Source organism: Apodemus sylvaticus, chromosome 11 (genome assembly GCF_947179515.1).
Source record: "Apodemus sylvaticus chromosome 11, mApoSyl1.1, whole genome shotgun sequence".
NCBI lineage: Eukaryota > Metazoa > Chordata > Mammalia > Rodentia > Muridae > Apodemus > Apodemus sylvaticus.
Genome location: NC_067482.1, coordinates 97,937,003 through 97,951,635, shown reverse-complemented (window position 1 = coordinate 97,951,635; position 14,633 = coordinate 97,937,003). Strand labels below are relative to the sequence as shown.

The window sequence follows — 14,633 nt, the reverse complement described above, 5'->3', positions numbered from 1 at the left end:
GAGCTATTCTCCCACATTAAATATATCCACAAAAGCATATATGTATTTCTGGCAATTTCCATTGAATCATTGTAGTTTAAGGAATGGGGTAGGAGTACCTTAGTGTATAACATCTTTCATTGTTATGTGTTTAGGTTTAACCTTTGGTGGACATTAAATTAAATACAACGATTGTAATGTGTCTCTCAGAATCGGTCTCAGCCTAGTCCTTTGCTCTGCGACAGAAGTATAGAAATTCTTATAAAGCTGTTTTATTTTGAGTTATTATTTGTTGTATTTGAGTGTTTTGCTTGCATGTGAGTATCTGCACCTCTTTTGTACCTGATGCCTGCAGAGTTCAAAAGCGGGCATTGGATCCCTTGGAAGTGGAGTGTTACAGATGGCTCTGAGTCACCACATGAGTTCCAGGGACAGAACCTGGTCCTGTGCAGGAACAGCAAGTGCTCCTTTTTTTCCCCCTCAATTTATTTTTATTTTATGTACATTAGTGTTTTGCCTGCATGTGTGACTATGTGAGGGTGTTAGTTCCTCTAGAATTGGAGGTTATTGACAGTAGTGAGCTGCCACGCAGGGGCTGGGAATTGAACCTGGGTCCTCTGGAAGAGCAGCCAATGCTATTAACCACTGAGCTACGCCTGTAAGTTTCCTTTTAATGTTCATATTTAGTATTTTACTCTTCACTGATGAAGATACAGGTTTTACATTTTAAATTGTTTCTTTCTGATTACAGATCCAAACTCAAAATAGCTTGGCTTAAGGCTCTTCTTCATAGCTCCAAATGAGGAATACAAGAAGTTTTTTGTTTCTTTTTATTTCTTAACCACCCCGTCACAAGGGAGTATTTAACTTTCATTTGAAATGATGGAACATTTGAGTTAATAACATAGCCAGGCGATGGTGACACATGCCTGTAATCCCAGCACTCTGGGAGGCAGAGGCAGGCAGATTTCTGAGTTCGAGGCCAGCCTGGTCTGCAGAGTGAGTTCCAGGACAGCCAGCGCTACACAGAGAAACCCTGTCTCGAAAAAACCAAATCCTGCCGGGCGGTGGTGGTGCACGCCTGTAATCCCAGCACTCTGGGAGGCAGAGGCAGGCAGATTTCTGAGTTCAAGGCCAGCCTGGTCTACAGAGTGAGTTCCAGGACAGCCAGGGCTACACAGAGAGACCCTGTCTTGAAAAAAACAAATCCAAAATATCCAAAAAACGAAAAAATCCAAAAAGAACAATAAATAAATAAATAAATAAATAAAACCCAAAAAGTTAATAACATAAAAATAAATACATTTGTACTTTTGACCTCAAGCCTCAAAGGTGGTACTTCCATACTCAGGACTTGGACCTTGATTTGTTCACGCCAGTCTCTGATGCAGGGAATTTAACGTGACCTGAAGAGCGGAGATGATGAGGTTATCATATCAAAGCAAGGGATGGAGCCTGCTCTGCATGCCAGCTCAGGGGATGAATGCAGTGTAAACCGTCAGTCCCTGCGCTTTCCGTGTATTGTTCAATATTAGAATTATTTCTCAGTCTGACTGTAGAAAAAAATGCTTGGACTGGGGGCTCTTCCCTTTCTAAGGTCTGGCACTGATGGCCAGATAAGAACAGAGTTGGGACCTGCGCCACTGGCAACTCTAGCCTGCAGCCTTGCTTGTCTCTACCCTGTCAGACTCCTGTCCTGCACTGTGGCCACCGTCACAGCCAGCTGCTGCACCTCTGGTATTCTTTCACTCGCTCATGGATGTGTGCCTCCTGACCTAACACTGGCAGCCCCAGATTATGGTATCAGAGGCAGCCAGATGAGGCTGACTTCAGGCTGCCCCCAAAGGCCTTGGCCAGACTATATCATAGAGGCCTAGTGTGTACCCGCATGAAGTACTTAGCTTTTTCCTTTGAAAAAGAATCAGAACTAGTGTGTAAGTAACCAATATGATTTTTATGTTGCTGCATAAGAGCAACCATGGTAAACTAAGACAGATGGAGGGTACGGGTTCACTTCTCCGGAATGCCGAGTCACTCCAGGAGGGTTGACGGGGAAGTCTCAGAAACCTTAGCAGTTATACCTATTTGAAGTCATGAAGTTACAAGCTCAGAAACTACAATCCTTTTACCTAAGACAGCTAGCTGTAAAATGGTGGAATCTTGGTTCAGATTGGTGTGGCATCTGTGTGTGCCATTGGTGTGCTTGTGTTCACAAGCATTAGTGTACAGGTGTGTACACATACAGAGGGCAGCAGTCACCGCAGTGTGGCAGTTGTCTTCTTTATAAGACTACTAAATTTTCGCCGGGCAGTGGTACCGCACTCCTGTAATCCCAGCACTCTGGGAGGCAGAGGCAGGTGAATTTCTGAGTTCCAGGCCAGCCTGGTCTACAGAGTTGAGTCCCAGGACAGCCAGGGCTATACAGAGAAACCCTGTCTCGAAAACAACAACAACAACAACAACAACAAAGGCTAATAAGTTTTCTAGACATTCAGAAGGACAGCTTACCAGGAAATTTCTTAAAGATGTAAGAATTAGGCTGGAGATGTAATTCAGAGCTACAGTGCTAACCTCACAGGCATGAGGGTGCCGGAGAGATGGCCCAGCGGGGGCAGGGGAGCTGGTGGGTCGGTTTGTAGTATTTCCCACAACAGGCCTATTGCTCCCTGCCATTAAGGAGAGAGACACAGACAGACAGACAGGCAGACAGATAGACAGAGCTACAGTGCTAACCTCACATGCATGAAGAGCCTGGGTTTGCTCCCTGCGATTAAAGAGAGAAGACAGACAGACAGATGGACAGACAGTGATAGATAAATGGAATGTGGCTGCCTGTTTTTATTCATAGTGTGTTGTCTGGGTTGTTTCACATGGTTGTCAGTCAAATTTGATCCAGTGGTCAAGACATTATCAAAGGCTCACTCTCCTTTTTACCCTTGGCTTAGTTGGAGTATACACATGGGTCAAAGATGAATGCTTTTAAAAGTTTAAGTTCAGAATTTAATGTATTTATTTTCTCACATTCCAGAAGTACCCGATCTGATTTTTTTTTATGTGAGTCATTTAATTTTCTTAGATAACAAGACGAAATTGGAAATTCCTGAGATTTCTTTTTTTTTTTTGAATCTTTTTTTTATTCGATATATTTTTTATTTACATTTCAAATGATTTCCCCACTCCCAAAGAGTCCCGTAAGCCCCCTTCTCTCCCCCTGTCCTCCCACCCACCCCTTCCCACTTCCCCGTTCTGGTTTTGCTGAATACTGCTTTACTGAGTCTTTCCAGAACAAGGGGCCACTCTTCCTTTCTTCTTGTACCTCATTTGATGTGTGGATTATGTTTTGGGTAATCTAGGTTTCTAGGTTAATATCCACTTATTAGTGAGTGCATACCATGATTCACCTTTTGAGTCTGGGTTACCTCACTCAGTATGATGTTCTCTAGCTCCATCCATTTACCTAAGAATTTCATGAATTCGTTGTTTCTAATGGCTGAATAGTACTCCATTGTGTAGATATACCACATTTTTTGCATCCACTCTTCTGTTGAGGGATACCTGGGTTCTTTCCAACACCTGGCAATTATAAATAGGGCTGCTATGAACATAGTAGAGCATGTATCCTTATTACATGGTGGGGAATCCTCTGGGTATATGCCCAGGAGTGGTATAGCAGGATCTTCTGGAAGTGAAGTGCCCAGTTTTCGGAGGAACCGCCAGACTGAGATTTCTGATTAAAAGAAACCCAGGTTCAGCCAGGCAGTGGTGGTGCACGCCTTTAATCCCAGCACTTTGGGAGGCAGAGGCAGGCCGTATTTTTGAGTTCGAGGCCAGCTTGGTCTACAGAGTGAGTTCCAGGACAGCCAGGGCTACACAGAGAAACCCTGTCTCAAAAAAACAAAAATAAAGAAAAAGAAAAAGAAACCCAGGTTCAAGCAGGTCTTTTGGTTCTACTGGTATAAAATTAGGACAATGTGAGAAGAAATCTTGCTCTAGAAGTTTGAAACATTGGTTCACAGAACAACAAAAGTAGCCTTGTTTCTAGCTCTCTGGAGGACAGGCGTCTATATAGCCAATCCTCCTGTCTTTGTACTGACAGCAGTCAGGAGAAAAAGCCACAGGAACTGAGGTTATTTATTCGCAGCCTGGGTCCCAAGCCCTTACCAACTGTGCTGTGCTTTCCCCCCATGAAATGACTGCTCCCGTATTCATTGTTCTCCAGATACAGCCAGGACATGTTCGTCTGTGGCTCCCTCCTCTGCCCTTCTCCCCTCCTTCCCTCCTTCCTTCCTTCTTTTCTCAACCCCAAACCTTTCTTCCTTTTCCTTCTGTGCTGGGAACCATACCCATGACCTGGCGCTTGCTAAGCAAGTGCTCTACCCCTGAGCTAAATCCTCAACTCCCTGTAAAGTGGTTGGTGGAGGACTTTGAGTATCATATAAACAACACCAAACTTTCCTTCAAGTCTTTATTAAAATTAACAAAATCAGTGACCAATATTCAGGTGTGGGTACATTATTAACTATCAATAATGGAATTTACATTATCTATAAATGTATAAATATAAGCTGAGATTGTGAAATGACCAGGTGTTTAGGTTCTGAAACCAGCTTGGGTTTCAGCTCTGGGTTTGCTTGTTTGGTTGGGTGGTTGGCTGGTTGGATGGTTGGTTGGCTGGTTGGATGGTTGGCTGGTGGGTTGGTTGGTTGACTGGTTGGTTAGTTGGTTGGTTTTGAGACAAGGTCTTTTTCAGTAACCCAGGCTGATCTTGAAGTCAGTATGTAGTCCAGGCTGGCCTCTGCTCCATGGTGACTCTCTGTTTTAGCTTCTCTGTTGCTGAGGTCATGGGCATGGACAACTATGCCTGGCCAGATGTGTATTTTAAAAGTGGTTATTTTACTTACTACTTCTGTGCCTTTACACAGATTACTCATTATCTTCCTGTGAAATGGGATAAAATGATCCTCGCCAGTGTGAAGAAAGATGTAGCATTGTTGCTTAGTCTTGTTACCATGTTTTATTATTTTAAACATCAATTTGTCTTCCTCTGAGCTTCAAGTTCATTAGCATTTTCCCACAATCCTCCCCACTGCTCTTTTTTTTAGGGGGTGATTGGAACACAGGATGCCTAGGCTAGCCTTGAATTTACTGTGTAGTAGAGGGTGACCAACTTGTGATCCTCCTGTCTCTCCTTCCTCAGTGCTGGGTTACAGGTGTTTGTTGCCATCCCGTTTTTGTGGCAGTAGCAGTGAAACTGGGGCCTCTTGCACCTGGGCAAGCACTTCAACAGCTGAATTATGTCCTCGCTCCTGGTTTCTCTTTCTCTGTAGCTTTTCCTTCTCGCAGGGGCAAGAGTGAGTCCTGGTGTCCCATCCCTACACACTGTTCTCTTACCGCCACTTCCAAAACGTTCAGTGTCTACTACATGAAAGGTGGTGGCCACGAAAGATCTTAGATCTTCCCTGGTTAGGAGCTGGCTGCCTTTGCCTGCCTTTCACACAGACATGAACTTTGAAACTCCAGCTTGTAGAATTGTGGACAATTTAAAGTAAACAAAATCTTAATTTTCTATCTGTGGAATTATAATATATCAAAGGTCATAAAATCAATTGTATTTTCTGACAAAGTTTGCTAGATTTAGCTCAAACCATCTGCTTTGGGTTAGAGGGGAAATTCTGCTAATTCTACAATGGTTCAGAGTAGCTTTCTTCTGGCTTTGACTCTTCCCAGTTACCAGGGACTGTTAAAGGATCAAATAAGACCATGCGTGTGACAGGGTTTCCAGTCTATAAAACACCACATTAACGTAAGAGCGGATCATTGTATTTGAACAAAGGCCCAGCACCAACTGATGTCAGAACACACAGCGATACCTGCCATCTCCTCTCTGCCCCCTTCTGCCCACTGCCCCCCAAGTGAGCTCCAGAGCCGGTGAGCTCCTGCCTGACCTCAGAGTCACATTCTCTCACATGCACGAACATGAGTCTAGACTTAAGGGACACAACACGCATGCAGGGCATTAACAAGATCTAGGAGTGGGGACAGAGAGCTCTTCTGTGCCATTTTTTAATCTTCTTCCCAGCAGCTTTTATTCTGGCAGTACTCACAGGCTAAATAACGTTTCAAAATAAAGGTCAGTAAGAATGTGGTAGCGCTGGCCAGTCACCGTGTGCATGCGTGCTTGGAGTTTGTTTTCTTAGTTTTGGTTTAGCTACTTATTCTTATTTGCATAGTATGTTCTAGAAACTAAGAATTAAGTATGAGATTGTTGACATTATCATATCGTTCCCAAACACCAGACCCTTGATAAGCCCAAGACCTCTTATCACTAGACCTTGTTATTAACTAAATTGTGCCCTTTCCAAGCCCATTCTGCACCTCAAAATAACTATTTTTGATGTACCTACTTTAAAAATAAGTAGCTCTACCATATGATCCAAAGGAAGTGACATCAGTGTGTTAAAGAAACATCCGTGCCCTGGGCTTGCTGCAGCGTTATTCACAATAGCTAAGCTTGGAGACAGCCTAAGTACTTGTTGGCAGGCGAGTGGCTGACGGAGATGCTCCTCATTGTAGCTGTGAGTCAGGTATAGGGACGAAAGGAGCAAAGGCCTGCCTGTCACTGCGGCAGCGTCTCTGCGGCAGTGTCTCTGCGGCAGTGTCTCTGGGCCTGGGGTACAATGATGTTCATAAAGTAGAACAAGTCAGGCCCTGGGAGGAAAGTCCTGCCCGTCACTCAGAAGTGCTAAATAAAAACGTCCATTTCAACCAGGCATGGTGGCGCACACCTTTGAGCCCAGTGCTCACGAAGCAGGGGCAGGCAGTGAGTTCAGGGCCAGCCTGGTCTATAGAGTGAGTTCCAGGTCAGCCAGGGCTACACAGAGAAGAAAACCTGTGTCTCAAAACCAAACCCAAAACATTCATCTCAGGCTAGGAAAATAAATAAATAAAAAGAAAGAAGCAGCTCTGGCTAACTGTCCCCTGATCTGCACACATGTGGTATAGCATGTGCCCTGCCCCCCAATGTGTAAAACATATTTAAAATGATGGAAGGTGAGGACTGACTGGAGAGGTTACTCTCTGACCTCCACATGTGTGATGTGGCATGTGCACACCCATACACACACACACACACACACATGCCCACAAGTCCCTCTCACTGTCACTGCAGGTCAGTGCTTGCATAAGGCCCTAGATTCAGTCCTTAGCACCCAAACAGTCGAATTCACAGAAACTAAGAGCAGGGTGTCAGCCACCCGGAGGCTGGAGAGGACAGAGGGAGGCAAAGGACAGTTTAATTGATGGGTCTCACGTTACAGGCAGGAGCGAGGTGTTCCACAGCTGAATGTCTATAGATATTTCCAAAGGCTAGAAGAAAGAACTACTGTTCTCGCCATATAAAAATGAGATAGATTTAAGCATTTGACTTGGTTTAAGCATTTCACAGTATATGCAAGTTTCAAAATATCCCATGGTACTCTATAAATATAAACTTTTTAATATTTTCATTATCAGTTAAAAATCTATTTAAAGGCCCGATGTGGTCATGCATACCTTTCCCCATCATTCAGGAGGCAGAAGCACACAGATCTCTGTTAGTTTGAGGTCAGCCTGGTCTATATAACAAATTCTGGGCCAGCCAGAGCTTCACAGTGAAGCCCTGTCTGAAAAAAAAAGTCACAGTTATGGGATTAGGGGATGGTTTAGTCAGTCAAGTGCATGGGAAGACTTGAGCTCACTCTGAAGAACCCACCTGAAACAGCCAAGTGTGGTGTCGGCCTGAGCTTGTGGTCAAGGTGCTGGAGAGACAGGTGACCAGCCCTACCCTCAGGGAGCTCTGGCCACCAAGAGAGCTTGGTCTCAAAAGCCAAGGTAAATGTATGAGGTTGGTCTCTGACTTCCAAGTGTGTTCTTACATGTATGTGTGCATGTATGCACACACACAGACACGCACACCCCACAATCAAAACAAACCAAAAACCTGAAATCTGAAATTGGAATCTCACAAACTTGGGAAGTTCGTACATCTTTTTGATGAAAGGCTGACGACGGAGGCTCCTAGGCGCAGTCAGTGAGAGGAAGAGCAGCAGTAGCCGCGGGTTAGTCAGTGAGGCCGTGCTGGATGCCAGCTTTTTGTCTTCTCCCACAGTCCTCGTTTCTCAGAAGTCTTTTGCTTTAATCAGATAGAAAAAGCTCTGACAAAGGATCCGACGATTCTCAGTTTCCTTCATTGCAGGACAATCCGTTTGTTAGAGTAGACTCGGGGAGGATATTTTGATCCCTTTTACTGTTCAGAGAGGAAAATGTACAGATGAGAATATTAATCCTGGGCTGGAGAGGTGGCTCAGCAGTTAAGAGCACTGACTGCTCTTCCAGGGGTCCTTGGTTCAGTTCCCAGCAACCACATGGTGGCTCACAACCATCTGTAATGAAATCTGACGCCCTCTCCTGGTGTGTCTGAAGACAGCTACAGTGTACTCACATATATAAAATAAATAAAATAAATACATCTTTAAAAAAAAAGAATATTAATTCTGTAATTCTGCCTGTAACAGAGAAGAGGCCATTAGGCATGTCCCTTGACATACCTAGAACCTTAATTTCATATTCTAGAAAGTAAGACCATTGGATTGTATAACCTGTAAGCATTTATGCTGGTCTAACATTGTTCATGAGGTAGGAAAGACTGTCTTGGATACCTATGATTCGCTCTTCTCATTCAAGACCATGTAGAGTTAGGGTTACCCGGGCCATGTGAGATTTCTGCCGCACACATCAAAGACCTTATTTTTTGATACTATCTAGATTGGCTCACCAATTCTGAGGGACTGAAGGGACTGTATTGGAGGCTAGAACTTGTGAGAGAGGTTTTACCACGTGGAGAAGGACCTGAGAAATATCTATTACTGTTTTGAAATCTGGTCATCCTTTATAGTTGTCTAGGTAAAACTTCCCAGGGAACCTATCAGAATTTCTTTTTAGTCAGAGTTGCAGTTGGCCCAGGCTAACTAGGGGCAAATCACAATTCTTTCATTATTACATAAGGTGGGGACAGCACTAACTTGAAGCCAGCCAGAGCTGAGAATTCAATATCTGACTTGTGTCATTTAAAACATTTGTTTGTTTGTTTTGTTTTTTTGAGACAAGGTTTTACTGTATAGCCCTGGCTGTTCTGGAACTCACTCTGTAGACCAGGTTGGCCTGGAACATTTAAAACATTTTTACCTTTTATCCCAGCATTTGGGAAGCAAAGGCAGGCAGATGTCTGAGTTCGAGGCCAGCCTGGTCTTCATAGTGAGTTCCAGGACAACCAGGGCTACACAGAGAAAACCTGTCTCGAAAACTAGAAAAATACAGAACAAAACAAAAACATTTTTAGATGGAAGTTAACCTTTCCTGCCCTCAGTGTTCTCATGTACGAAGTATCAATCCTTACCTAGGCACCCACCTTAAATTTGCACCATGTCAGTTGAGCTGCCAGACAGAAGAGCCTCTTGTAACAACAGCAAGGGCATCTGTCTCTGTTTACACTTGTGTTACATTGTGCTCGCTCTGTGGATAGGCTTTGTATGGTAAAACATGGCATAGGCTTGAAGGCCTGGAGTCTGGTTTGCTGGGCCGGGCCTGGGCCTCTGCAGCCTGCTCATGCCTGATAAGGAGCCTCAGCTCTTAGTCCCTGTTCTGTCACCGTGAGGAGAAACTATTACCAAGGCAACTTATAAAAGAAAGCATTTAATTTGGGGCTTAATTACAGTTTTAGAGGGTTAGATCATGATCTTCAGGGCAGGAAGCAGCCAGGCAGGTGTGGCGCTAGAGCCATAACTGAGAGCTTTATATCCTGACCTGCAGGGGGGAGGGAGAGAGAGGAGAGATTGGTCTTGGGGTGGACTTCTGAAACCTCCTGCTCATTTCCAGTGACACACCTCCTCCAACAAAGCAGTTTCTAATCCTTCCCATCCACCTCACCATCTGGATGCAAATTACTGCAAATGCATGTGTGCCTGGTGCCGTTTTCATTCCAACCTCTACAGCTACCCTACAAGTTTCTCCTTAAACATCCTTTTGTGTTTTACAGGAATCTGAATTTCTGTGTCTGGAATTTGATGAAGTTAAGGTCAAGCAAATCCTGAAGCAGCTGTCGGAGGTGGAAGAGAGTGTCCACAGGCTGCTGCAGGCCGCCTGACTGAAGGAGGGAGCAGGGGCGGAGCGTTGAGGGGAGCTGCTCACAGACCTCCTCCACTGACCCTCTGAAAGTCCTGTGTGCCCCTCAGTGTTACCCAAAGACACTGTAGACATGTATGAAAGTCTTCAAGAATGAATAAAAATGTATTTTAAAAAATGGGTAAAGAAGAGAAACCGCTCAGATTCCAGTCTTGCCGTCTCTGCTGGCTTCTGTACACTCACGTCTCTCCCACTGGAGAGCTTCCTATATTTTACCACACATAGAGATTATGAGGGGCACTTATAAAAATACACTGAAATTTGCCAGGTGGTGGTGCACGCACCTTTCTTAATCCCAGCACTTGGGAGGCAGAGGCAGACAGATCTCTCACTTCCAGTTCAGTCCGAGTTACACAAAGAAACCCTGAATAAATAAAAACAAACAAAAAGTGAAATTAAACCATAAAGCACTCTTTTAGTGTGTAAGGAGATGGGTGGGGCAGGTCACCTCAGAGCCTCAGGGCCAATACATTGATTTCCAACTGTTGTTTGTTCTTTGGAGAGCTGTTAGAATCCACAGAGGACACACTGTGTGTCATATAATGTTCTCCATATTCCCCCTCAGAAGATGAGGAAGGTGTTAGAGTCATGCAGGCCGTGCTCGCTGGTGTGTTCTAAGCTGCAGGGCAGTAGAACCTGCCTACTCGGACAAGATTTAACTTGAAGCCAGTGAGATTCTTCCCAGACCGACTGACGCAGGTGAATAGGTGTGGTGTAAATCTAGAGGCTGGGTTTGATCTGAGTAGGGATGCTCAAGCTTTTTATTTTTATTTATTTATTTGGATTTGGTTTTCTCGAGACAGGGTTTCTCTGTGTAGCCCTGGCTGTCCTGGAACTCACTCTGTGAACCAGGCTGGCCTCGAACTCAGAAATCCCCCTGCCTCTGCCTCCCAGAGTGCTGGGATTATAGGCGTGCACCACCACCGCCCAGCTAAGCTTTTGAAAACTTACATTCATATTCTTTCTGTGTGTGTATGCGGGATAAAGCACACATGCTACACAGGGCCTGTAGAGGGTAGAAGACAGGAAACTTAGTTCTCGCCTTCCATTATGTGGGTTTTAGGGCTTGAACTCTGGTTGTCATACATGGCAGCAAGTGCCTTTCTCACAGGGCACACACCACACACACGCGCACACGCACATGCACACGCACACACACACACACACACACACGCACACCACACAGAGAGGCACCCAACATCAACTGATGTATGTGCCCCAGACCGCAGATGTACCCAAGGACATGCAAATATGCAAGTATACTCAGAGCAGAGAGAGGCTAGTTTAAGGAAAACTGTTCTCGTGGAAGTGTCTGAATGGACTTTCCTTTACTGAGACAAAATGCTTGGGGCACCGCCACTTGAGGAGAAAGGCTCATCTTGGCTCACTGTTCTGGAGGGTCCATGGTCACTCAGCTCCCTTGGTTTGGGCCTAAGGAGAGGCTGGGCATCATGGCAGAAAGCAGTGAAGCCCAACTACATACTTCCTGCAGCCTGGAAACTGGAAGAGATTAGAGAGCAGCAGGTGTCCAGTCTCCCCGAGGGTGTGTCCCTGCGACCTGAGTTCCCCCTCTGGCTCCCACAGCGCCCGCAGGCAGATGACCGAGCCTTTGAGGCTTGTCCAGGCCCTCCACAGCAAGCAGTTACCACACAGCAAGGGTCTTCAGCCGCAGGCTTTAATACCAGCTCTCAGGAGTCTACCCCAGGTCTTCTGGAAGTTCTTCCTTCTAAATCAACTTCCTTCTAAATCCTACAAAGCTTCTGACACCCCATCTAAAAGTACAGGCTGCTTCCCTTACTGAAGGGAAGGGGTTAGGAAACAATGGCTAGAAGGCTTTAGATGTAGCCTCCCCCCCTTCCGCCCCAAGCCCTTCAGAAAACATCTTGAAATAATAGAGTACATCCAAAAAAGTGTGTGGTTTGGAACAAAAGGCTGTACAAGCATCTTTCTAGTCTCCGGGGCGCTCCCACGTGGCCTAGAATTTGGATACTGTGTCCTGCTCTGAAGTGGAGGATATGAGTGTTTCATCAGATAACAGGCTCTGAGGCAGCCTTGGCAGGAAGGATGATAAACAGCCTCACTAGTGTTGACTCACAGGCCACGAAGGTCTGTGGAAGCAGGGAAGAGCCGTTCATACCTCCCTACTGTTTGGCTGAGTCATGCCATTGCAACTAATAACCACGCAAGTGGCGTGGGCTTTGAAAAATGCGTTCTCCAAACTGGGTCATTAGGAAAACTGCTGTTAATGTATACTGAGTTTTCTAAAATACTTCTTTTAGGAAAGAAAACTAGTTTGTGAAAACAGTCTCCATATCTCATATTACACATTTCTGAGTAAAAAGATGTTTTAGACAAGGTATATTTTATATTTATATGATTTCTAAAAGCTTATTAAACATAAGCCATAATAAATGATATTATTCTATAAAATTCTATAAAAATATAGACACATACTAAGGAAAACAGTTAAATGACCTATCAGATAAACATAAAGGATAGGAAGAAGGATCCAGAAACGTTGATTCTTCATTTTTAGAAGCAGAGTGTGTAGCGTTAGGACTTGGAACAGCATTGCTAGAGGCTTTGAAATGCAGTCTGCTGCTTTCCCCAGACGGTAAAAGGGATCCACTCCCTTCTGGATAACTGGATATTACCCTTTTGTGTATTTTCTGGAATGGTTATTTTTGTAAAGTTTTATAAGGGGCACACATTCTCAGCGAGGAACAGGTCAAGAACACTGGCAGAGAGGTCTCTGAGCCGCCCAGGTTTCTACACCCGTAATTCTAGAACCATCTTGAGGTTAGGAACCAGAAGATAAAATGAAAATGACTATAGCCTAAACCAGGACTCACGAATCACTCCTGCTTTGATAATACTCATCCATCCTAACACCCATCCGTTAGAACCCCAGGCAGAAGGCCGCGTTCAGAATGCGGTCAGAAGGCCCTATCCAGGCTTTGGTAGTCTCATAAGGATATGAGCAACAGATCTGGCCCTGCACCAGGTCTGGTTGTTCTTGGAAGCTCTGGTTCACACCAGTTTTATCAGATAAGGACCAAATTCCACCACTGTAGCCTTCCCTTTCTCTTATGTCTTTTAAAATCACAGCCTTTTAAAAACTGTAGCAGAGGCTTGACAAGAGCACCTAAAATCTGAGATAGCCCACATCAGGTCAAGCTGCTCAGATAGCTCAGTCCTTCAAGCTGCTGTTATCGAAGCTCTTTGTTTAGAACCCTGTGTGTGTGTGTGTGTGGGGGGGTGTTAATGGAAGGGGCCTGGAGAGATTGCTCAGTGGTTAAGGGTGCTGACTGCTCTTCCAGAGGCCCTGAGTTCAATTCCCAGCTCACAACCATTTGTAATGGGATCTAATGACCTCTTCTGGTATGTCTGAAGACAGCTACAGTGTACTCATCAAAAAATATATATAAAATAAATAAATCTTTTTTTAAAAAAAGAAGATGTTAATGGAAAATGAATGTCGACCAAGAGAAATGTCTGTAGCATGCCCAGTTAATATCCAGACTAGGGAGAAGGGGCCCAGGGTTAGCCTTGCAGAAAAGATGCTGTGCCTAACGCAGGATGAGTGCTACCTTAAGTCTTGGCTGCCCCCCTGCTGCAGACAAGATGTTTTAGATGGGGTTTTGCAACAGAAGCGTGAATCTAAACAGAACTGTTAGCTGAAGCTGGACTCTAGTCAACCCCAGATTCGAGAAGTAGCAAGTTTCATCAGAGACTAACTGGTTCCCGCTCATATGGAGGTGGCCACCATTGTCTCTCTTTGCATCACAGCTGTATGAAACACCAAGCTAGGTTTTGTGCAAAGGAACCGCCCTTGTCTGTTTCCTATAAGAGTGCCAACTGACACCGTTTAAAGCCCAGCACAGAAGTATCAGAATAAATTACAAAACAGTGCATGACAGATGATTAAATATGAAAGTTACACATAATCAATAAATCTTTTCTAATTTGTCTTTGTGTGTGTGTGTGTGTGTGTGTGTGTGTGGTGTATGGGTCCATGTGTGAGGTGTGCACACCTGTGCATGTATACATAGAACAGAAACTCAGGGTGCTCTGGTCTATTACTCTTCTCCCTTACCCTTAGTTCTCCCAGACAGGGTTTCTCAGTGAACCTAGAGCTGGGCTGGTAGCCAGCAAACTCCACTGACCCTCTTGTCTCTACCCTCCAGGCATACATGGGCATACTCAGTTTTTTATGCAGCTGCCCAGAACCAAACTCAGGTCCTCGATGCTATATAGCAATCGCTCTTACCCAGTGAGCCATTTCTCCAGGGCTCCCCTGTAAAGTAGTCATTGATTTTGTTGTTGTTGGTGGTCCTCCTTCTCCTCTTACTCCTCCTCCTCCCCTTACTCCTCCTTCTCCTCTTCCTTTTTGAGACAGGGGTTCTCTGTTCTGAAACTAGCTCTATAGACCAGAG

The 14,633-nt window shown here is 44.8% G+C and overlaps 1 protein-coding gene and 1 long non-coding RNA gene across 4 annotated transcripts in view; one reads left to right on the top strand and one right to left on the bottom strand.

Annotated features, from left to right (window-relative positions):
• The window catches only part of Commd1 (copper metabolism domain containing 1), a 106,776-nt gene extending 96,444 nt beyond the window's left edge, over positions 1–10,332 (top strand). For all 3 annotated transcript variants that reach the window (XM_052198030.1, XM_052198033.1, XM_052198031.1), the window contains exon 3: positions 10,052–10,332. In XM_052198030.1, coding sequence (XP_052053990.1) covers positions 10,052–10,159 — 108 coding nt within the window. In that variant the 3' untranslated portion in view covers positions 10,160–10,332. The remainder of the gene's footprint in view (positions 1–10,051) is intronic.
• On the bottom strand, positions 4,662–10,553 carry LOC127695862 (uncharacterized). The gene is made up of 3 exons (XR_007980127.1): positions 10,482–10,553; positions 9,425–9,819; positions 4,662–8,263 (listed from the first exon to the last, which is right to left on the bottom strand). It is a non-coding gene; the product is annotated as an uncharacterized LOC127695862 (long non-coding RNA).
• Between the last annotated feature and the right edge of the window lie 4,080 nt (positions 10,554–14,633).